Below are 25,594 nucleotides of genomic sequence, written 5' to 3' on the forward strand. Positions count from 1 at the left end.
GGTGCACATATTAAGATTGTATCAGGATAAATATAGTAGGAGACTGACTTACTCATCCTAAATAAACTTTTCACATTGAATGTCTTGTGTGAGTGTAGTCAGAATTAAGTATTACTTGCAGGCCTCCAATTAATTCCATAAACATAGATACTATAACTTTCTCAAAACCAGAGGAACACTCTGAGCAGTGTTCCTCTGTTTGAGAACTTTTAATGTTTAAAAATCATGAAGACCTCATGTCCATAATCTCTTGAACTCTTTTCTCAGACAGTATAATCAATACAATGATCCAATATTCAACATGTATTGAAAGAATTTTACTATATCAATTCCTTGAAATAAACAACAGAAATTGTGTAATAATTTCATTGAGGCCTTCAGCTGCTGTAAGTAAAATAAAAATGAATTAAAAAGAAGCCTCTGAGATTTCACTGATCCACAGCATCATCTCAAAAGGCTCAGAGAGTTGTTTTTAATGTTTAAAGTAGTTTAAGGCCTCTGCACTGGAAACTATTTTACCATTTGGAAATGCTGCTGAAAGACAGAAGGACAGCATGAAACAATTACTGACCTACTGCATGGAGGGTTAAAAGCTGCCTCTCAGTAGTAGAAGTAGAGAATCAAAAAGTCTGAAACAGTTCCTGTGATTAACAGAAAACCATTTAGTTAATTTCTTAGATTACATTAAAGTTAAGGATTGAATGCTGGTGCATAATTGCCCTATAACCAGGGTAAATTTCTTTTTTTTCCGTAAATTGATTGCTTAGGCTTAGGGTCATAAAATGAGCACAATAACTAATAATCAAGGGGTTTTTTCGTTGGTGATAATGATTCCTTCTCAGTCAGCTATCTGTAAGACATGGAACCCATTGATTATTTGTCCAATTTTGTTTCTATGCAGAGGCATGAAGTCCACCATTAAGTGACAAAGACATGATAGTTTGAGGGATAATGGCAACAGCAGGAGCATCAGGAGGGTACGATAAGCTCTAAATTTATTTACTTATTTATTTTTTGAGTGTTATAGATCTTGATTGCAATCTTCTTTAATTGCATTATATCTGCTTCAATTATACCTTGTAAAGAACCCTCTTTCAACAATCCTGTTGATGCATTAAAGTTGTTGAGCACCCCAATGATCAATACCTCTTAATTAACATTTTTAATGTACTTAATCAAAGAAAGATTGTGATTACATAACTTAAATGCTGTCAGTTGTTATTTGCGCAAACATTGTGTCCCATTAATGAAGGATGTACCATTATTCAGTTTAAACCTAAAATGATGAAATTTTGTATTTCCCTATTAAATCCAGCCCTAATTTTCTGATACATTTTAAAATTATTTACCATGGTGAATGCTTGATGTGAAGGTGGGGGGAGGGGCAGTATAGTCTATAATCCTCAGATTAGGGAGGGTTAACCTGTTAACCCTTTAACTCCCTTTTGACCAAGACAGAATTTCTCCTTACAATATCAATACAATACCAAGCAGTCAAAGTGATGAAAATAAGGAAATAAGGAATTATTTGGGACCTGAGCTAGTGTCTGCTTAATGCAGGGTTTCACTTTTCATGAGGTCTGCTAGAGGCACCACAGGGTTTTTTGACCACATGAGATCTGGGTGTGAACATAGCTCGAGCTTTAAAAGTGTCAACATGCAAAACAAACATGGCAGCTCTATATATATGATTTCACAGTTGTTATCTGAAGAGGTGTATTGAAAACAGTAAAATAAGATACAATTTTTATGTAATGGAATCTAGGATTTCCAGCAACTGCACCTGTAATACTCATAGGCCTTCACTTAATGCCTGAAAAAGAAGTCAATTGAAAAGAAAACATAGTGGGAAAGATTGCCAAAAGGCAACAGATTTGAAAGTTTACTTATAATCAGATACTGATCTTGGCAAAGTTCTATTCCATTATGTTAAGTTTTACAACAATGAAAATAGGAATCTTTCAAGTTAGATTTATCATGTTTCTTTTGATGGAATTTCCTAAGATTTGCCGGACTGTTAAACTTATTTGTGCCCTTTCTAGGGCCTTTTGATTTAAAAAATTCATGACCAAATTTGAGTTAGAGGAAGAAAAGATAAAATTGCAAATAGTAAGGAAACTGCCTTTGTAACCCCTATTTTTTCAGCTTTTAAATGAACAGCAGGACAATTTCACAAATTGCAAAAATTTTGAGAGATTTCACAAAAGCAAATCGAAGAAAATTAAAGGCAAAGCCAAATTATCACTGGTGAGCACCTCCCTTCATGCAGCCTTAGCTTATAATAACGAAAAATCATTTTGATAATATCAGCAAACAATAGTCCAAACCTTGCTCATTGCCTTTTAATGGCTTTAAGTGACCTTCAAAAGGGAAAACATTAAAATCTTTTTAAAATTCATTATGCTGATGCATGCCTAAGCATTGAGCAAAAACCCTGCGGAGCCTGTTTCTCAACCATTGGTTTGAAAATATACCCTTCTCTAGGATCACATTTAGAAATTCTAAATCCTATCCAAGATTGTAATGTTTGCAAATATGGCAGCACATAACCATGTTCCTTAAGTGTTTTTCCTCCCCTCCTCCCCTTTAGAGGGTGGTACATGCCAGTAGCATATGTTTGGGAGTACACCCCCCCCACCCCCCTCCCCCCACTTCCTTCATTGATAAGTTTGATTTTTGATTAACTCATCATTTCAAACCTCAAAGACTAATGGACCATAGTCTGTGGTGATCTCACATTTTAAACACAAAGAATCACTTGTTTGCTTAACTGTTAAATTCTGAACCTGCAGTCCAAACCAATGATGCAAATTTAAAGTCCACCTATACACCACTTGGATTTGACATTGCAAAAATATGGGCACATACCTTTTATTTATGTATTGAATTCATAGATCTACACTACACAGTGTTACAGAAAACCAGAAGCGATGGTTGGTCTTTGGAATTGCACTGAGCAAAGTTCTAGTTTCTCAAATACGCCCTTTTGTAGAAACAGAAATCCAAAAACAATATGGCAACCTTCAAACTAGCCATGGTATTCATACTCAGAGCACATCAGGGCGTCTTAAGCATTGGCCAAAGTTCTTAAAGTATGAGAACATTAATGGTAATGATGGAATTCCTAAACTGCCTTCTGGAAAGTATGACTTCTCCAAGTTTGATTGCCGAGTGATGTCACATGTTGACTTTGCTAAGTTGTATGTGGAGAATCATATGGCTAAATTCAATGCGTTTGATGAGTTCTGTGATGCATCAGCCATCCTGGCACTGCTTGGCAGAGTCCCAGTGTTCTCTGTTGATGTACAAAGTGCAGCAGGTGCTGTAAGAGAGGCTAGGAATGCCTGGGCCCACTGTGCATTCTCTGAATGAGATCCTGTGAAATATCAACAAAACTTTGCTGCTATGGAGCAGCTTGTTAAGAAACTTGGCCTTCCCGGTTCCAGCACAAAGGACCTTTTAACAGAGCTAAAGAATTGGGAGGAAAAAGGTATCTTCTTTTATTTATATTACATTTATTTTCTTTAATTGTTGTTATTAATGTATTTGTGTTTAGAGGTGCACATTATTTCGACATCCTTGCAAAAATAAAAAAAAAGAAATTAAAATATACTATTATAATTAGTGATGTAGTGTAAATGAATAGTTGATTAGTGTGAGTAATCATGCAAACAGCTAAATGGATGGTTCAAACTCGCTTGAGTGGATTGCGTTTATGTCTCGAGTTTCTGTTTTTGCATGCAAATGCAAACATCCATTATTGAGGAAGCCTTGAACTTTCACTGACACTTCCCCAGGAAAGAGAAGTGCTTATCATGGTTAAAGGTCTTGCCTTGGTGTTCATAATTTTTCTGATGTTTTCCAAAACACAATATCTATGGTTAGCAATGTGTTGCTATAGGATGGCAACTCATGTAACCAGTGCATGTATCACACGGATGGCATTTGTACTATACATTGTCAGGGTTTTCGGTAGCATTTGGAAGTACCGGATGTAGTGGTTCAGCTGGCGGACGTGCATCGTTCGCGCCGCTGGCTCGAACGTTGAGTGCCAGAGGCACAAACTCTTAGGGGGTCCGGGGGCATGCCCCCCCTTCCCAAGAAATTTGTAAAATTGACTCTCTAAAATGCAATTGCCTGCATTCCCAGAGATGATGTACAAATGAAAAGTGAGAAAGACCGATTCGGACAGATGCTCTTTGATCAAAAATCAGGGTCAGTTGTCGGCGAACTTGTCTGGTCAGTTATAGCTTGCAGAGGAGGGGGATGGGATGGGATGGGGAATGATGAATAATGATTTTATCATACTTGTGTATGACAGGAATTATCTTCTTTTTTTCGATTGTGTGCATTACATAACTAAGTGAGTAAAATAGGGGTCAAGTCTTTCTTTGGTTGATATATGGAAAAATGATTTTCACACTTAAAAAATTATTATTTCGTGTGTGAACTACCGGACGATAGATGTCAAACAACCGGACGTTGCGTCCGGCGGCCAGCCTGAAACCAAATCCCTGCATTGTGCTCTGATTACTGACCTTGGATGGCTTTTCCTCTTGCACTCTTAACTCTTTCGATTTTATCACTGAAGTTTCAATTGCCTCTGGACAGCTTCCTGTTAAGACCTCTGATTCTCAAATGGCATTTTAATCTGGACTGGTTGACAGGTGTGAATTGATGAAGGTGGCAATGGTAGAGTCGAGTAACTTCTGTGGGTACCGAAATTTTTAAAAGATATTCTTTTAAGAATATCTTTCAAAATTTTCAGTACTCACAATTTAAAAAATTGTTCGTACTCCTTTCTGAAAATATCGAAGGATTAAGAGCTATAGTATCATGGTCTTACGGAATGCTATTTCATCTTTGGTCCAGACGTGGTAGTAGACGTGGAAGTAGTTGTCTCCCAGGATAGTAATACAATTATGGTGGGAGATTCATCCTTGCCTCAAGTGGGTTCTTCTAAAAGTCTCCCCGAAGACTTATTTAATGCACCAATATAAACAACTACTTTGTACTTTGTTTGAAAGTGTACCAGTAAGAGTAAAGTGAGATTTTTTAGGGTCAAAAGGGAAAACTTTATGGATCTACGTTTTCCATGACAAGAATAACGCCAATGCTTATTGCTGTCACGTAACGATGTACTGAATTTTGGATATTGAGTTGTCAAGGATTCAGGATGTTGCTAGATGACACTGAGCTGTGTTCCTGACTACTGTAAATCTTTCCCCTTTCTATCCACTCGCATCCACAGTTCTCATGGCTTAAACTGCCTATGACACGAAAATTTTTTTTGTACCTCTTTCGCTCGTCATATGTACAAACCAATTCCGATAGATAAAAAATTCAAAAAAGTTAAATCAGGGTTTTTTCGGGCCCTAACGTGCTCCTATTTCGTCTAAAAAGTGTCCCGAACACTGGTAACGAGTTAGCGGCTGACGATTACTTACGGATCTCTCACATCTCTTGTGATTTCGTATTAGTCAGCGTTGAAATACTCTTGAAGTAATGTCCGATAGCGATGTATGTGATACTCAAGTAGTACTGAAAGAAGAAATGGAAGTTGCGAGTATGATTCAGTCCTACGAAGGAGAACCGAGTGCATCAAACCACAGGTGACCCAAGCTCCAGCTGTGAGATGATCATCTTGCGCAATAACAGTCATGGCGGAATTATAAGAGTTTGTAAGGGCATATTTACGACCGCTCTAAGGAATAAAAAAAATACGTCAAATTCTCAAAAAAAAAATACCTCATCTTACTTCCACAGTGTATCGCTTGTTATCTGACCGCTTACTTTGATGAAAAGAACGCATTTTAGCGAGTTGTTCATTTCGAGGTTTTCAACGTTCACAAGAAAAGCTTATGTATGTTGAAAACCTCGAGATGAACAACTCGCTAAAATGCGTTTTTTTCATCAAAGTAAGCGGTCAGATAACAAGCGATACACTGTGGAAGTAAGGTGAGGTATTTTTTTTGAGAATTTGACGTGTTTTTTTTATTCCTTAGAGCGGTCGTAAATATGCCCATACAAACTTTTATGACTGTTATTGCGCAAGATGATCATCTCACAGCTGGAGCTTGGGCCGCCTGTGATCAAACCAACATTTTGATGAAGACTGACAAAGGCGGCTTCTCGCCTGCGGTGATCAGGTCAAGATTAGAACAAAAAAATCCCGTCACTGAATGTCAAGTTCGTTGCGTTTGTGTTTTGTTTTCTATGGCGAAATCTATGTTAATAATGGGTAGCTGAGTTCGTTTCTGTGGCCGTAACATATTACTTTGCACTAAGTGCAGCGAAGGTTTCCTTGGTCAGTGCTCTAGAGTCAGTTACCTCCTTTCTCCACCATAGTTGCCGACGTGTCTTTACAGTTTTCTGCGTCACAACTATGTAACATGATCGTTTTGGCCACGCGCTAAATGAGGACACTTTTTGGCCGCCAAATGGTATTTTCAATGCGTAAAAAAATGGTTAAGGAGGACTCGCTAGGCGCTGAGGTCGATGATTTCAAATTTTAAATACAACTATTTATTAGAAAACGCAAAAAAAATTCGTATCATAATTATCACTCTTGACTATTCTAGCAAATAAGGTGATATCAATGACCAGTTCTGTAGTGATTCATGTTTCAATCAGGAGAAATTGATTGACATCAGTCTTGGATATTTCATGCTCAATACACGGCGGTTCCTTGCAACCTTCTTTTTCACTAAAGCTAGTAATTTTAACATGCTCATCTCCACTGGATGAAAAGGAAAAATGATAATTTTTCTATATCTTGGCCATGTTCTAAATTGAAACAGCACAGCCGGCTAATTTAGTTTAACTTTTTATTTTAGGCACGATTCTTTGTATGAACGCAACCATGGACCCTGATTTGTTGAAGTTGGTACAACAACACGTTCATGATCTGATGACAGATGTAGAAAAGCTGACGTTTAAAGTGCAGGAGGACAGAGAACGATTCTCACTGGCACTAGCAGAAGTTTTATCAAATCTAGAGGAAATGGAAACAAGACTTGATCGGATGCAGGTCGAGCAAGAAGCCATCAAACGAGATCTGTCACAGAAAATCGAATGCGTAGAACAACGAGTCTCACGGCTGGAAAATCAAGGTGAGGAAAGTCAAAACAAACAAAAGTGTTATTCGTCTGACTATGAGCGTGCTTATATAGCAGATGAACATGGTTTGGTTTTATCTATCCGCGACAAAAACTTTGCAAAGTTTTCTATGAAATAAGAACACAGTGATGTCGTTGGTGCACTAACTTTACCCCTTTGTATCCGCACCCACTGTGATTTCGTGAGCATTCATGGTCTTGAATCAAACTGTCAAGTTATTTTTTAGCAATAAATAAAGCTGTCATTTGATCCGTAAGGTCACGCGCGTGCTTTTAATGAAAAACACGATGAACAACCCAAAGAGACGTGGGCTAAAAGAAGAACGAAAGAACGAAACGAGGTGTCGATCATACGATAAAATGCTCATTGACTGTCTAAGGACAGGATAGACGCAAAAATACTTAGCTCTCGGTCGTGGAGAACGAACCTTGAGCCAACTATTAACCTTCCGTCCCTCCACCCAGCCAGTGATAATGTTATGATATTTATTACACCCATTTTGAAATCACTGGTGGTCCCTGTAATCTGATTGGCTCTAACTGGTGCGATTTATTCACGAATCGCACCATTTTTGCTTTAAATCGCATCTTTTTCCCAGCCAATGCGCAGGCCACACTAAAAACAAAACAAGCAATCAGATTTCAAGGCTTGTTTAAAGTAAACAATCAAGGAAAATGCAGGAAAATGAAAGACAAAGAGTATCATGTGCAAATTTTGTAACTTCTGTTTCCAAAACTCTTATTTTTCCCCCAAAAATGAATATATGGATCAAACCAGGTCAGTACTGCATCAACAAAATATTTGAACTAACCAAGTCCTGTATTTGGGCGATTTCAAAATGGATGTACTGGAATGGTAATTGAACCTCGTGTCATCCTTGTGATTTCAGCCCTAATAAGCTACATGAAAAAATTACTCAGTTCAAGTTGGTTAAGATAAATGCAGTTTTCAGATAATTCAGTGCAGAAGAGGGTTAATTCAGTGCAATGAAGTAACAAAACCAGACATTCTGATGGGTCATTAATCAAAAAACTCACAGATAGCCAATCAAATGCGAGCCTTGGATGTCGCAACATTTGGATACGCTGAAAATTTGCGAGCAAAACAATGGCCGGCGTTTTAAGTAGGTTTTAATTTGCCACCGCAACAACAATACATCAGCTGAAAAACAGCTCTAACATCGAAAACACTGTAAAGGCCTATTTACACGGTACGACTTTGTCGCATGCGACAAGCTTACGACAGGCCTACGACACGAATTGTATCGTGTAAATTAAACCTATCACTCGCTTACGACTGTCGTGCACGTCACGAAAAATGTCGTAGGATTTTAAAACATGTTTTAAAACGCTGCGACAATCGTAGCCGAAATTGATAGAAAATGACGTATTTTATGACAAATTTCTACTGAGTAGGGGAGGAAGGTGAAATTTTCTTGCGTCAAAATGGCGGAGGAAGTCGCCTCCGGAAAGTCGAAGACTGCTTCCAAAGCGAAAAATACATTCTCAGATGAGGAAACAGAGAATATGATATCACTGTGGAGCGAGGAAGAGGTTCTTTTCCTTCTCTTGCAAATTATTGAAACAATGACCGCGGCCGAAACGAGTGGAATTGCACGCGATTTTGGCATGTCGTAGGTGAAAATGTCGTGCGCGTGTAAATTGTCCTAAGTCATGTCGTAGGCCTGTTGTAAGCTTGTCGCATGCGACAAAGTCGTACTGTGTAAATAGGCCTTAAAAAGTACTGCTTTTTGGTTGTCGGTTTGGAAAAAGTGGTGTTTAGAGAAGGGAACTGGCAATGAAATCGAGCGATCCTACGCCGAAATTAAAAACAAACTTGATTAAACCTCGGAAACGACGATTCCATTTCATCGAAAGTGATTCGGACACAGACTGAACAGTTCCTTGAACTGCTTAGCCGGACTTTTAACTTTTTGGCGCCTTACAGATGTGAAAATATCACTGTACACTTTGTCTTGACCGAACGCACGGTTTGAATAAATTATTTTTGCACTTGATGCGTGCACTTTGGTTCTGCATAATTATGATGAGCTTTCTCGTATTTTTTCATGTATATTATTAATACGTAATCACATGATTTTTCTTGTGCAATTGATGAATAAGCACTTATTAATTTTTTCAAAGTCCGCAAATTGCACTTCCTACGGGCTCGTACAATTTTGTTAGTCTTTGAAAAAATTTACTCGTGCTTATTTATTCAAATTGCACTCGAAATCATGTGATTACCTATACGAATTGCACTCCGCTCAGCTCAATTACCATTATAAATCCAAGCTATAAAGTTGGAATGTCGTACGATTATAAAAATAGCTACTTATTGAATCATTTTTTCTCTATTCAGAGGCCTGCAGTCCTAAAGGTTCAGGAGATGTGATATCTCAACAATGCCACAGCACAGTGTCTGCGGGTGGGTTCCTTGTGTCCCTTATCAGACTTCATAGTAAAAATTAGCGCTCAAATAGTAATGATACAGCTATTACTGAGTGATACAACATCAATGATCATTGAACAGTAAGATCGAACAATTTACATGATTCTCCCCATTATCCAGCCATAAATAGTATTTAGATTCGAAAAAATAACGTCATTAACTTTTACCTACTTGCAGAGATTTCTGTGTTTGATGCCGATATCAAATTTTTTGCCGAGCGGCATGACCCACGCACAAGACAGTGGTTCTTTGATGATTTTAACACCTGGTTCCATAATCCTGGAAACACTCGAGCTTATGTTTTACTTGGCGACCCAGGAGTCGGAAAAAGTGTTATAGCCGGAGCCCTGGCACAGCGAATGAGAGAGACTGGACAGTTAGGTGCAGCATACTTTTGCCGTCACAACGATGGTACCAGAAACGACCCCAGATATCTCCTTGGAACCGTTGCCCATCAATTAAGTGCTTGCAATGATGAGTATAAAGAAATTGTAGGGGGAGAGGATGGGGTAAAAATGCTGTTGGGTAACTCTAAACTCGGTGTCAAGGAACTTTTTACTAAACTGTTACATGAGCCATTAAGTATGTGTAGGCCATTTCTTAAGAAATTTTTAGTTATTATTGACGCCTTAGATGAGACGGAGTCCGGGGAAGATTTTCTTGATCTTATTAAGCATCGTTTCCCCATGCTACCCGAATGGCTTGTGTTCTTTGTCACCAGTCGCCCTGGAGATTCTGTTCAATCAAGGTTGATGAGGTACAACCCTTGTATAAAAATTTGTTCCGGTAACAGCGACCAGCAGAACTTTTATCAGCAACATGAGCAAGATATCCAAAACTTTTTGAAAGAGAGGATTAATTTCCCTTGTGTTAATATCTCGGTTGACGATGTGTTCGAGAAATGTGACGGATTATTCTTGTACGCACATTACATTGTGGAAGAATTGAAGGAGGCTTTGGCTTCTGGTAAGAAAATCAGTAATTTAAACAATCTTTTCCCGGGAGATATTGAAGAATTCTTTCTGCATAATTTTCGCCGTGTCTATGACCACGTGGGAGAAAATATCTTTAAGAAGTTGTTTGGTTGTGTCGTCGTAGCTCCATCTCCGCTCCCTGTCTCGGTTATTTCGTTCATTCTAAACAGGGAAAACTCAAATCAGGATGAGCAACAAGTGATCGATGCTGTATCGCAATTTTTGGTGTTACGAAATCCTGATCAGACGTTAACTTTCCTGCACAATCTGGTCCCAGCCTGGTTGACAAACGACACAAAGGCTCCACGCAAACTATTGATCTGTAAGAAGATGGGAGGTAAGTATCTCAGTGAAGTTTTTGTTGAAATTCTCTCTTCAATTATCCAAGAATCGTCATCGCCTTGCACCTCCATTGACGTTAAGTTGAAGGACTATGTGATGCGCGTTGCGGTTTGCTTCTTGAGTCAGTTTGGAGGAAAAGATTGGCTGGAGCTTGTGTTTACATGTTTGACAAATTATCATTTCATTGAGAGAAGATTGCTGTCGGGAAAAATTGAGATATATCATCTGCTTCAGGATTTGAAGCTTGTCAAGGGCTGCCTAGATGTCGGTGATAAAAAGAAACAAGATCTTCTTCAAGAGATTGCACAGGTACTTTTATCAAATACCTTTATTCTTTTTGAATGCCCGCAACTTCTGCACTCCTGTTTACGAACGGCCTCCAGCGCTGTTCAAGAAACTCTTCTGCTCACCAAATTTCCAGTTCCTTGGTTTGAATGCACTGTTTTTGCTACCGTAGACCCTGCAATCGCTGATATGAATTGTTTTGCCACATCATATGATAAGGAGACAGTTGTTGGGATCAAGGGTCGGTCACTTATGTTTTTTAATGCACGTTGAGTACAAAGAGCAGATGGCCCTTTCGAGATAAGTAAACAGATCATTCCCAATATCAGTCACTTGGAATACTCTCGTGACAGCAAATTCATTTTTTTTGGTGGGCTTGACAAGTGGTTTTCTGTTGAGCGAAAATGCGTAGAGGATTTTCCCCAGTTTGATTGGATTGCGACATTTTACCAGTGGGGCTTCCATACTCGTGATGGGGAGTCCATTGTGGTTAAAAAAAACTTGCAGGATTTCTCATGCCGACGGTCAGAAAATACTTGCCTTGGCAACTTACTTGCTCTCTGGGCTGTGAAGGAGATTAAAGAGAGCCGAGATGATGTTACGAGTCTCTATGAGGAATTAGTGGTTGAGGGACCGATCAAATGCTTGCTTAAATATATTCCATTCAAGACAAACCAAACTAGTCCTCATGTGAAGACTACAAATCTGCTAAGCAGCTGCCGCTTTTGTTGTAAATTACGTTCACTGACAGTCGAAGGGTACAAAAAGATGTCCCTAAGAGCGGTTCGGGAAAAGATCATGGAGATTTACCCTTGGATTTTCCAATGGCAGATATTCGATCTTAAGACTGGAAGACCTGTGTTGGAGCGTGTGTTTGCGCGGAATATTCAGCCGGACCCATTTACTTACATCTGTCATGTGTCGTATTTTGTAAACAGGGGGGCAATGGAAATAGCGTTCTCTGATTTTTTCAGTTTGTAACATTGCCATAGTGACAGCTATTCGATACCTAGAGGGAATTATGAACCTCAAACTTGAGTGGGAACCACCTGTAGAGTTGAAGCCAGCAAAGATGTCAGACCTCAAGCCAGAACCTACCGTCAAACTGGAGGAGTTACTAGAGGATCTGCTGATGAGAGACATTGCTCTAAGATTGACTGAAGAGCTAAAGCGGAGAGAGAACCTTAACCTTGAGAGTGTATTGAGAGAAATCAAGGAGCTTGAGAATGTGACTAAAGAGCATGAAATAGAGAGCCTTGTAAAAACAAAATGTGAGCTGGAGAATGAGTGGACAAGTAAACTTAAGCTAAGGCGCCGATTGGAGAATGAGTTACATTTCCTACTACGCCAGAAGTGGGCTTTGAATGTTGAAGTGGTATTGATACAAGAATGTATGGCGCAGCTGGAGAGAAAACTGAGCCTGGAGGTGAAGCACTTGGAACCAAAATTAAAGGAAGAGGTGGCGTTGTTACTCGAACAAGAGCGCGTGCTAGAGCAGGAGTTGATTGGGAGGAACCGGGATCTAGAAATCGATCAACGGGAGTTGATGCTACAACAAAGGCCGAAGTTGACAGTTGAACGTGTTCGTGAATTGCTGGATAAGTTAGCTTGTTTAGAAGAACTAAAGCGGATGCCGGAAAGACAACGGGGACAGGAGCTCGATCAAGTGGAATCGAATGTGAAACAGAAGCTGGATTTCCTACTTGAACAAGAGCGTGAGCCACGACACGAAATCGATGTGATGGAGTTCGGAGATTACCAAGTGCTGAAGTTAATACTCGACCCGAAGCAAAGATGGAAGAGACAGCAACAGGAGTATGAACAGGATCTAAATGCTTCGCGGTTTGAAAAGGAAGAAACGAGGAAGTTCGCTTTTGAACACAAGCTGACATATAAAGAATCTGAGCGGGCGAGTCACCAACTTCATAGGCTCAGACGGTTGGATCTGGAGGTAAATGCAACAGCTGATGAGGAGCTTGAGAGCTTGCTTAGTGAAGGACAGCAACTGAATAATCGAGTGGCGGAAGCGGCGCTTGATGATGATGATCTGGAAGAGCCTATCTTTGGAAGTGTACATAGTCAAATGCAGCAACTGTGCTATGTACCGGGTGCGCTGCATGTAAAGCGTGAACTAGAGAAAAGGCTTGAGACACTTGAAGAGAGGAAGCGAGAGCTTATGCACGAGGTGAAGATGGAATTAAGTAGAAAGAGAGACCATGAGGTTAAGTGTGCGCAATGTTGGACGGCATGGGTGGAGAAAGAGCTTATGCTCAAAGGTGGAGAGAATTTGATGATGAAAAAAGACCGCTGGTATCGGCTAAATCTGTTGACAAGACAAATAATAATGCAACTGGAACAAGGGCTGGAACAAGGGCTGGAACAAGGGCTGGAACAAGGGCTAGATCGAAAAGAGGGAGTATGGGAGTCGTATCGAAGAGTACTGAAGAAAGAAAAGATGGAGATGCATCCTTATCTTGTGAAAGAATTCCAACACAGATCAATTAACTTTGAGGATTATAAGTATTTTCCAGAAAGGCTTCACGATGACGAAAGTATAGCCAACGAAGATATTCCCATTTACCTTTCACCAGGAGGAAAATGGGTTTTAGAGGTCGATGGTTTCCGAAACAAAAATGTTTGGCGAAAAAGGAATCGAGAGCTCTCGTGTGACCATGAAACGCCGCAACGTGATATTGGAAAATTCACGCGCTTTTCATTTACAAAGGATGACCTTTATCTGGTCTATTTGACCGACAATGGTTCACTGCACGCTCTGTCCCTCGAAACAGGTACAGTTTTAACCACTGTGACCAGCAATCACATTATTTATTTCACAAAGCAACACGAGTGTGGCTTTTTGTTTTACAGCGATACAGAAGAAAAAGCCATCCTTTTTTCGGATTTATCCAACCCTTTCAAGTTTGAAGATTTAGATATATGAAAATTCACATATTTGCACTGCGGTGGAAAGATGAAATTAGAAGATCCTCGCAGCTAAGAACACTACTAAAACTAGTAGTTGTAAGTAGGACCTGAAAAAAATTTCAGGCCCGTACGGGATTTGAACCCATGACCTCTGCGATACCGGTGCAGCGCTCTACCAATTGAGCTAACAAGCCAACTGGGAGCTGGTCAATGAATTGGGTACAAATAAACATCCGAGTGAATGAAGATTTAGATATATGAAAATTCACATATTTGCACTGCGGTGGAAAGATGAAATTAGAAGATCCTCGCAGCTAAGAACACTACTGAAACTAGTAGTTGTAAGTAGGACCTGAAAAAAATTTCAGGCCCGTACGGGATTTGAACCCATGACCTCTGCGATACCGGTGCAGCGCTCTACCAATTGAGCTAACAAGCCAACTGGGAGCTGGTCAATGAATTGGGTACAAATAAACATCCGAGTGAATGAAGATTTAGATATATGAAAATTCCACCGCAGTGCAAATATGTGAATTTTCATATATCTAAATCTTCATTCACTCGGATGTTTATTTGTACCCAATTCATTGACCAGCTCCCAGTTGGCTTGTTAGCTCAATTGGTAGAGCGCTGCACCGGTATCGCAGAGGTCATGGGTTCAAATCCCGTACGGGCCTGAAATTTTTTTCAGGTCCTACTTACAACAACTAGTTTCAGTAGTGTTCTTAGCTGCGAGGATCTTCTAATTTCATCTTTCCACCGCAGTGCAAATATGTGAATTTTCATATATCTAAATCTTCATTCACTCGGATGTTTATTTGTACCCAATTCATTGACCAGCTCCCAGTTGGCTTGTTAGCTCAATTGGTAGAGCGCTGCACCGGTATCGCAGAGGTCATGGGTTCAAATCCCGTACGGGCCTGAAATTTTTTTCAGGTCCTACTTACAACTACTAGTTTCAGTAGTGTTCTTAGCTGCGAGGATCTTCTAATTTCACCTTTCAAGTTTATTTCAGCATCACCAGTAAAGTTGCCCGAGGTGGAAAAAGCGATCACAGCAGTCTTTTGCTAAACTAATACAGTTCTATCTGTTGGTTCCGACTTGAAGGTTTCCTTTTGGCAGACCGCTGAAGCTAAAGACAGCTCTAGCTTCATTTCTCAGTCTCTACACGACACGTCTGACATACAAGTGAAGGATTGTGCGCTTTCTCCAAACGGACAGCTTATTGCTATTCACCAAGGAAGCAAGTTAGTGCTATATACCTTTACAGATTTTAGCCTTGTGGAGACTCGCACAGTATTCACAGAAGAATTTGGTGACACGATTTCGTCCCTTACATTTTCAGGCGATGGTACCTCACTCCTCTTCTGTATCCAGGCTTGGCAAAGCTTTACGCGCGGCGATGTGTGGGACGTTGTGGGGAAGTTTGTGTCGAGTAGCGTGAAGTCGCAAGCATTGGTCGCTGTTGAATGTTGTTGCATTTCATCTGACAAACAAGAGATTATGCTGTGTGGCAAGTATCAGATAGAGATCTGGAAATACGGTGAAAGGTCTTATCACTTATCGACAACAATCCGTGTAGAGGAGATGTACCACTCTGTTAGGTTCAGTCAATGTATTGTCTCGTCTGACGACCAACTTCTTGTTTGTTGCATAGCGAACACAATTCTTGTGTATCGTCGAAGTGCATCAGACATCATCTCCTCCAAGCGAGTCCTTCTTGGCCATCTGGGTAAAATCGAGTTTTGTCGGTTTCTTAAAGAAAATCGTTATCTTATTTCCTATAGTATCGATAGCATGGTTTTCCTCTGGGATACAATCGAGTTTAAAGCGGTTGGATTTGCAAGAATTCCACTGGACACCATCGCATGTATGGCAGTGTCTCCGGATGAAGAAAAAGTTGTTTGCTATTCGTCCACCAATTTGATATGCGTGGTGAAACTCTGCGAACTGAAAAGTCCTTCCCATTAGGGGAGACGGCGTGATCGAGTGGTTCAGGGCCTGTATGTCCAAGAGCAGTAAATAGTTGCGCAAAACTTCGAAACCAGCGCCGATGTGCTTTCACATGTGCCATCATCCACGGCAAGGTCCGTGAGATCCGTGAAGGTTAACTACTGTATCAATCTGTTGAGATTTGAATCTCCTCGTGGGAAATTCAAAGCCATATTAGAGCGACGAAGACTTTGCTCGTTGTTTGCGCGGAACTTTTCCACTATGTTCAATGTTCAAAATTATTTTTGATTAGTGTTATTTTTCGACAAAAAAATATCAGTCCCGATTATCGTTGCCGTTGTAAAGGTGGAAATTGTGGGACCCTTCTGTTCGATGTTTTTTTATTTAAACTTTCACACGACCTCGAAAACGTTGCGATAACCTTTCTATAATGTCACTCAAGTCATGGAGGTGTTATGATCTCTTCAATGAACTATAAATAAGGTAACATCTAAAAAACTCCAAAAGAGGGCCCGTAAAATCGCGCTACTATCTACCGTTCGTGAATTCATACTCGGAAGATCTTAGTTCATAAATCCAACAGAAATATTTAAAAAGGAATTGAAAGGTGCAACAACACACAAAGAACCCACTCTTGAAAGGCAGCTCGGTGTTACTAGAGAAAATTTCAAAGTAAAGCTCTCCTGGACTCGGATTTGGTCTCTACTTAGTTTGTTCCACGTATTTATGGAAAGGTGTTTTGTAGGTTAACTATATGTAGTTCCCTTCAAGACATTTGAGGGTTTAATTTTACCAGTATAAATTGGTTTTGAATTAGATGAACGTAAGAAACCAGTTCCCAAAAGGGTATTCTATTGTCAACAAGATGCTGGAAAACGAATTTGTTTCTAAATATCTTTCTTGGTTGATTACAATATTTCGCCCTAATAACAGTAAAACGACTAGGTAAAAGAAAGTCTGTGATCTATTGAAAACATGATGTTAATCACTGGCGCATGATATGATGCAGTTCAAGAGTTTTCATTGGCCGAGTCATATTGATTTGACTTAATTTATGCGCCGTTAGGATCGAATCTGAGCCAGAAGGCCCGTGTACAATATTTTGTGGTATCTTTCGGTTTAAAAGCTCTTTCAGTCGCGCTGGTTTGTTGTGAGATGGTAGATAGCCAAATGGAGAGCGCGTGACCTTCGCGGGTTAAATACCATCTCCAAACCGGCGAGCGTAAGTAGGATAAGGCAACTTCTCAGGGAGTCTGCTTGGGAAGACATATATGTGAGTTATATTTACCGTAGTACAACCCTTATACTTTTAAAAATCGGATTTTTTATCAACCAAAGTGTTCTGGAATAGTGTTCGTTAGGTCTAGAGTTAAGCTGTGAAGTGAATTTTCAGTATCTTTAGTTTTTATAGCAGGTGGACCTGCACAGCTGTAATTTGTTTCTTTATTTGATTTTTACGTAAGGGGTTTTGAATGGTCCACTTTACATACAAGCAATTGAAACAAAGATGGTCGAAGATAATATTACTAGATACGTTAACTATGGACTTAGATAGTCTTTAGTTTTTGTCCTTTTTTATACACTATAAACTCTATAACAAAGTGTTTTCATAGGAATAGTTATGTAACAACTCAATTTCCTTGCTGCTGGTATATAAGTTGTGGTTCAATTTTATCCTTAGTTCAAATTTTATTTTCCTTTGTTTCAAACTCATTATCATACATTGCAATACCCAAAAACAAAAGAAAATAAAATTTGAACCAGGGATAATATTGAACCACAACATATAGAAAATAAGCTTAAATGCTTGTCTGCTATGGAAAGTAAGAGTAATTGTTGTTCAAGCAGCTAAAATAGTTACATGTATGTTAACACCTATGCATTGTAATAAATTGTTTTGCAAAAGTGTACGAAATTAGTGTTCTTAACTGTGTGAATCATTAAAAAAAACCTTTGATTATGTAGAAATGTTTCGCCTTTTTGATCTTCACCCCTGGTTAGTCGCCGCATCCGTAACCATTCTGGCTTCTCTTTAGTCTGTTATTAGCTCTTAAGTGTTTTTGTTCCCAGAAAAACTATCGATAAAGCTACCACTCTGTTGAAAACAGTCTCAAAATATCGTAGCTCCTCTACGACCCTCCTCGATTAAGTGCTGTAAGAACAACACCCGGCGTATCACAAATGGCAATCAACTAGCAAGGAACAAACTGCCTGAAGCGTAGTTCAAGCGCAGGAAAACGTAGGAGACCCAGTTTGGATTGAAATTTTAAAAGATGGATGGAGTATTCCAGACCAATCACAAAATAAAAACAAAATTCATGCACACCCGAAGCACTTTCCTTACTTGATTGAAATGTACTTTAATCTGTAAACCTAGTCACTAATTTGCATCGACTGTCTTCATTATTTATTCTTTATTTATCAATTGACAGTACAGCCAATGCGTTTCCGTAGCCCTTTTTGCCGGATAAGATGATTGTCTTCTTTCCTTGTAAAGTGTAACCTGTGATCTGAGCTGATAAGCAAATTTGTGTGCCCCCTTGCACCTGATCTTCAGATTTTACCTTTCACCTTTCCTTGAAATGGATTATTGAAGGTCTCGAGCTTTCCACTGTTGTTTTAATTAAATGCAAAGAGGAATGCTTAGGCATTCAATTTGGTGAGAAACCAACTTGAACCAGAAATATAAGAACCGTTTGCGGTTAGCAAAGGCAGACAGTATGAACTAAGCACTCGACAACACTGTCAGTTGCACTCTTGCCTGGTTTACAAAATTTCTAAACTTATTTTGTACCACTTTTGAGGTATCAAAGCCTAAGGAACTGAATTCGCGATCTTTAGAAAATTAGTTTCTTTTCCCTTCAAAACCCCATTTGCCAATGATGTCAAGGCTCCTGTCGAGAGCCCGCGTATGCAATGTTTTTTTTTCTACAATCTTTTGGGTTGAATTTCTCTGAAATCGGGCGTTTTCCAAGAGAACTGAGAGTCACACACTGATGTTACTGATATACAGTGTTGCTAACTTTATCGCACATGAAACGGGGAAAATCACAGCGTGAGTACAGCGTAATTGCATCACCGAATCTTTTCCTAAAACTTACATCTGGAAAAGTCCTCAAAAAGTCCTGTCAAAAACCACTAAGTGGTGGGGTGTAGGGATGGACATCACCTTTAACGTAAATTTAACTCTTCTGCGGATTTCATTTGTTGCTTATTTCACTAAGGATTATTTTGGAAAATGAAGGCTCATGGCTATTGGAGTGATCACGATGCGCAAATACTTGCAAGTACTATTCGCCTCCGAGCAGTAGAAGAGACAAAGTCACGCCTCAAGTGTTTAATTCCTGACCATTTCCTGACATATTTACAGAAATAAACTAAATTTTTGTTTCTGCGTGGTGGTATATACCACAACAATTGTTCAATTCTATTTCTGCGAATAATCGTTGAATATTAAAACTCTTGGCTGAACATTTCTTTATCGCATTTAAGGAGATAAAAACTAAGTTTGGCTGGTATTCTTGATAAAATATACCATCTTGCCACAGCTGGAGGTTAGATTTATTTCCATTTTTTTTAGTCAATTGTCTCATACTTTGAACTGGCAAATCGCCTCAAAATATATGACATTTGCTGATTGTCTTGGCGCATTTATCCGTCTCAGTTTTCGTGTCGCACTCACTGTCTGATGAAGTGTCGCAAAATCACTGTGAAAATTTCGCTTACTAAGGCGACGAATGTAATTTGATTTTAAAAAGCTTTCAGTAAACCGCAATAAATAACCTCGTTTACCTATCATTAAACTAAGAGATGCTAGATGCTCTCCGGCAATGGACATCTATTCTTATGTCTGAATGGTATTCTTTCGTGGAATGTGAGCAATTTGAGCTTTTTGATGAGCTCAGTTTTTTTGTCACCCATTAAAAATGTCAAACAACTAAATGAAAACACATTAATAGAGCCCATTATAAACTCATTTTTTCTCTGTGATACTGAAGTTATTTTTACATATTTGAAACTGACTTAGATGGATATTTTCAGTTGGTGATCTACCACGTCTTGCAAGCCAAGTAAGCTGTGTGTTAGCTGTCCATCGTGGCGTGATATGCAGCACCTGATTGCTTATTCGTCCAACCATGATTTGCCTCGTTCTGATGACTGGATGCAAAATGCTGCTGGGCTCTGGGGTGAGATCATCATTTTACCAAAAAGACTGAAGTTGAAAAAAACGTACCGTGAGGAGAATCAGATTTATGATCGTTTTCACCCCCGAGTCCCTTGTGAAACTAAGAATCTCATACCCTTAATTTACAATTTTGCAGTCGGATGCTTCTCCAACTGAGCTACAGAAAACTCTTTGTTTAACCAATTATATAGTATTTAACGTTCGCCCAGAAGAGTTAGGATAAATCATATGCTCATTATCGTTTACAGTTAGTAGTTACTTTGGATTTGGACTCATGGATGCAGCGGCTTTGGTAAACTATTCCAGGGCTTGGCATACAGTGCCAGAACAGATCAAATGCGAGATTCCTCGGTCCAGACTGAATAGGCAATAATGAATTTTACCGAGAATTTTGCCATGAATGCACCTCTACCTTTATTAGGTTGAGCATACTGAAAAAGACTGGCTTTGCTAGCGGACAAGGTGAAGGGTGCTGTAGATTATTTTAGGACCTCCCTAATCGAGCAATCTTTTGATTTTTGTACTTTTTTTTCGGTTGAAAAGCTCAAATGAAAGTTCCACTTGTCTTTTCGAAGATTGTGCACAATCAAGTTAAAAAAAGCTAAAACACATGAAGCAAAGAAATCAGTCGGGCTTCATAGCCATATCCCGGTTATAAAATCAAAGGCTATTATGAATTAAGGTGTGAAACTTGTCACAGTAACTGATGCTTCTATTTTGCAGATTTTTGGGGCAGTATGGCGACACGGAAGTGACTCTGAACGTGTCCAAATATAGCTGTGGTGGCGAGAACACCATCCAATACTTGGAACACGTGGTCGTTATAATTCAGGCCAGGTTTGACAGGCGTGGTTATCTTGAAGGGTATTTGACCTCGCCTCGAGGGACCACATCCCAGATCCTTCCCTATCGTGCAAATGACGTAATTGCGACAGATTTCAATAATTGGCCGATGCTCAGCCTGCAGTTTTGGGGAGAAAATCCTGAAGGGACTTGGAACCTAAGGTTCAGGAGCCATTTTCCAGCCCACGGATTTTCAGGTAAGAGGGCTTTACTGATTCCTTAGCACAATTGCAGGAAACATCACAACAAATTTTTGACAGCCACTTCAACATCGCGATGTTGTGGTGAATGGAGCTAAATACCGAACCTTGGTATTACGACCCCCCTACCCCTCCCCCCTCTCTCTTTGAACGCTGCACAGAAGCGGAAGGTTATGAAAGTTTTTGCTACGTGAACTACACGTCTTGGATAAGCTGCTAATCTAATTAAGATTGCTCTATTGCTTTCTGTTTTTACATTTTTCAGGTTATTTGTTTAATTGGACCCTTGTTCTTTACGGAACGGCTAGTGATCCGTTGGAAAAGAATCTTCATGAATCAAGACCTTTCACCACGAGGATAAGTGAGTAGATGCCCATATACCGTACACTTTATTCCCAAAACGTTGGCCTAAGAGTTTTACGACTTGAGTCATCAGTGAAAAAATTACAAAGAGTTATTTTTGGTGACTGTTCGTAAGCTGTTAGAGTGATCCATCTTTCAATGACAGGTCTCAAATCGCTTTACAAACAGTAAATGCATTCACTGATTTTCTTAGCGTATTTTTGAACAGTTACGGTGCCTGTTCCCCACCTTTTTCTTTCATCATTCGAATTAAAAGGAGCTACGTGAGTTTTTTATATTTCAAAATTTGCTCTCAATTTTTTCCAAGAGTGTCATTTTAAATCCGTTTTAATCTTGGCTATCCGAAACATCCTTGTTTCTTTTTGGTTTATTCTCACATCTTCAATGTTTTTCTTTCCTTGCAAACTGATTATTTTTATGATGAGTGGCAAAAGTAATCGGCACGCCTCCTCTAACTAGGAGGTCGACCACCCTCCACTCAACATATTAAACGAAATTATTGTTATTTGTCTCCAATAAGTTACATGGAAGTCCTCTCCCCCCCTTCCTCCCAAACAATGTTGCCTAAAATTATTGAGAATTTTGTTGAGATCAGGCATGAAATAGGAGTGAGGGTGAGAAAAACGAAAGCTATCGAAAAAATCATTAAGTAGTAGAGCGTGCTCAGAATCTTGCCACTCATTTTATTTCTATTAGAATATCGTCGCATAGATTCTTTGTTACTGTATCTTATCTCAAAAGGAGTCCTCTCCTCAAAAACAGCGATTCTTTTCCTTCATGTGGAAATGATTTCTCCCCCTGCAGACCCTTTTTGAATAAAATTTTTACTCAATTGCTTTTACGAAATAAAAAGTTTTCTCCTTAAGTGTTTGGACCATAATGTCTGGAGGGATTTTTAATTGGAGAAACTAATATTATTTTGCGAGTGAAGTTAAAGTTTACTTTTTTTTTTCCTTAATGTTTAGGGATTGAGGTAACATGCTTTTAATTGATATTTTTATCCCCTACACATGTTAGCAGACGTGACCACAAGTACAGAAGCCATGCCAGGTACTGTTGCTCCTGTTGCTCGCCATGAAGGTGAACATGTCAGCTTTATTTTTTATTGTTTCTCCAGCGTAATAGAGATACATCGTTTGACCCGTTTTATTATTGGCACTGCCTCTAACAAAATTGCCTGACCCCCGTCATTACCTTGTGCATAACATCAGTGACCGATTATGAAACAACAAAATTATGTGCTTTATTAAAGTTCGCAAGGCAACCAGGTGGACAATCAGACATGGTTTGATGCTACTCTGGTTAAAAGATTTAATGCTTGTAACCGAGAAGTTACAATTCATAGACCTAACGTTTCGACACTCTTGTCTAGTGTCTTCTTCAGGGGTGGAAGCCCGTAATGAAGGCACTAGACAGAAGTGTCGAAACGTTGGGTCCATGAATTGTAACTTCTCGATTACAATCATTAAATCTTTAAATCAGAATAGCATCAAACCATGTCTGATAATTATGTTTGTTTCGGTAAAATGTTACTGACGAGAACACTTTGACGCCTATTATTCGAGAAGTGAATTTCAGTCAGGAATTATCCTGGAAATATCTCCCAGTTTACGCCTGCTGCAAATTCCCGGACTTTCCAGACAGAATAGATAAAAGTATCCAACTACAAACACTCCTTTACTACCGTGACCGGAATAAAGTCAATCTAGTCAATGGTTTCTTGTGCATCGTGTCATCCTCGTGCTTAACCAAAGTTTTGTTGTGTTACAGGCTTGTCTAAGACAGAAATAGCTTTGATCAGCAGCGCCGCCGTTCTTGCTTTGATTATTGTTATTTTAGCTTTGGCTTATTGTAAGTTTGGAGTTTGTCGACGAAAATCAGGGGCCGATGAACCATCCAACCACATCAAATTTTCAGCATTAAGTCGCACTTCGACAGAAGCTGCAAGGAAAGAATCTATGCAAAGTGTTTAACTGAATGAAGCAGGCAAGTTATCTCCACGTTCGGTAACTGTTCCTACTCTTCACAGTACGTAGAGGAAGGAATGGCACAAAGACAAAACGTTTGTAAACCGATCTCTCAGTGATACTCTTGAGGATGAGTTAGGTCTTGAGAAGATTTGGAAATGAATCAGAAGGAAAACGGGTTTCCGAAGTGAATATTGGTGGTCTAGTTATGACAGGAATGAGGTCATTATTACAATGCATAGCGACAAATGTTAGTTATAAAAAGAAAATTAAATGAGGAAATATTTAATGATGTTACAGTTGTGATTTAGCGTCTAGGAGAAGCTGGTGAGGAGAGATATTCGATAGATAGATAAATAATCTTTATTTACCCACGGACAATTCATCAGCTATAAAAACATTCAAATATATAAACATGCATTAAATGGATAAGATACCATAAAAACTATACTTAAAGCAAAAACCCTACTAGAGCTGCTTTCTACGAATACCTTGCCTGAACGTACTTCTTTAATTAAACGCTTAAATAACCCAAGGTACTCTGCTTGTCTTATGTCACGAGGAAGTCTGAGTCTGTTCCAAAGAGTGGAGCCACTATAGCTAAAGCTATTTTTGTAATAGTTTATGCGCGGCAAAGGAACATTAAGCTTATTCTCAGAGTCTCTTAGGTTATACGTAGTTTCTCGTCTTTCAAGTTTAAGACATAAATAGTCTGGAACTAAACAGTGCAAAGACTTATAGACCATTGTGGCTCTTTGTATTTGCTGCTGAGAAACTAGGTTTTTTCCATCTCAGGAGCTCAAACAATTGACCAGCATCGGCGTCATAATTGTAATAAGTCAAAACACGGGCTGCTCTGACTGTTTTGTAGCTTCTGTGCCTTGTTCTGCAAAGTTATCCCGCAGTTTCCCCAAACAATATCACAATAGTCAAAATGTGGCTGAATCAAAGCTTAATATATTAGAACCAAAGTCGCTCGAGGGACAAGGTGCCTTATTCGTTTTATAGCCCCAATGCCAGAAGCGACCTTCTTTGTTGGTTTAGCGATGTGACTGCTACAATCGAGTTTGTTATCGATGGTCACTCCAAGTGATTTTGCAATGATAACCTGGCTGACTTGATTGTCATAAATTGTGATCGTCGGAGAAACTGCGAGAGTACTTAATCTCTGCCATGAACCGATGAGTAGAAAATCGGTTTTAGTCATATTTAAGGTAAGTTTGTTCGCTCTCAACCGATTGAGAATATATTCTAAGTCTTTACCAAATTCGAGACCAAAATAAAATTTACACCGAAGAGTTTGATTATCAATTGCTTGTTGAAATATGCTGTGGCTGATTTGGATGACTTTACCACTGAACATCTACATTTCATAATTTTCTGAATTCGTGTAATTCAGATTCAGATCGCGTTTTTCATCCATTGGAAAGTGTATGAAAGTGATTTTACTCGTGATAAGAGTACAATGTGAGGTGCAGATGGCTTAATCTATCAGGTGAAAGGTTTTGATGTGTTGCTGTCATCGCCGTCAGTGGAGTTCTTTCAATGAAAAGATAACAACCCCTTGTTTCTTATTTAAGTAAAACACGAACGCTCACCTTCTAACCACTGTGAAATACTCTTAACATTAAATGATTTTCGTAAAGAAACTCCCGGTTACTAAATTGTTTAAGTAAACTCCTAAGTAAACTGAAGGGATTTCAAATAAAGTGGAACGTCACTTTTAGGCATAACTAATTCTACATATCTCAAAGGCACAAATAAATCTTAGTGTCAAATATTTTACCTTATACTGGATGTACTGGAAATGAGATTTCGACTCAATCAGCGCCATCGACTTTGGTGGAACACGATACGGCCTAAAAGTTAACATCCAAAGAAGTCAAAGAACCTCACGAGCTGACCCTCAGTTAGGAGGTCTGGATTGGAGCCCTGAACCGAGTCCTAAGGCCAGAAAATTAGACCTCTCAAGACTGGTAATAAACC

At 39.2% G+C, this 25,594-nt stretch overlaps 1 protein-coding gene and 1 pseudogene across 1 annotated transcript; both read left to right on the plus strand.

Annotated features, from left to right (window-relative positions):
* Positions 1-900: 900 nt before the first annotated feature.
* On the plus strand, positions 901-16,067 carry LOC131787378 (uncharacterized; annotated as a pseudogene).
* A 4,874-nt stretch (positions 16,068-20,941) lies between these two features.
* On the plus strand, positions 20,942-24,031 carry LOC131779084 (endoprotease bli-like). Its single transcript, XM_059095616.2, has 4 exons — positions 20,942-21,275; positions 21,544-21,639; positions 22,659-22,721; positions 23,412-24,031. The coding sequence occupies exons 1-4, from the start codon at positions 20,942-20,944 to the stop codon at positions 23,612-23,614; spliced, it is 696 nt and encodes a 231-aa protein (XP_058951599.1). The 3' UTR covers positions 23,615-24,031.
* The last annotated feature ends 1,563 nt before the right edge of the window (positions 24,032-25,594 follow it).

The sequence above is a fragment of the Pocillopora verrucosa genome, chromosome 3 (genome assembly GCF_036669915.1).
Source record: "Pocillopora verrucosa isolate sample1 chromosome 3, ASM3666991v2, whole genome shotgun sequence".
Classification (NCBI taxonomy): domain Eukaryota; kingdom Metazoa; phylum Cnidaria; class Anthozoa; order Scleractinia; family Pocilloporidae; genus Pocillopora; species Pocillopora verrucosa.

Bases quoted from the DNA above. Each gene is read 5' to 3' on its own strand.
- LOC131779084 (XM_059095616.2), top strand. From the start codon at position 20,942: ATGCTTCTATTTTGCAGATTTTTGGGGCAGTATGGCGACACGGAAGTG. The intron at 21,276-21,543 runs GTAAGAGGGCTT...TACATTTTTCAG, and splicing joins TCCAGCCCACGGATTTTCAG to GTTATTTGTTTAATTGGACC. The intron at 21,640-22,658 runs GTGAGTAGATGC...TACACATGTTAG, and splicing joins ACCTTTCACCACGAGGATAA to CAGACGTGACCACAAGTACA.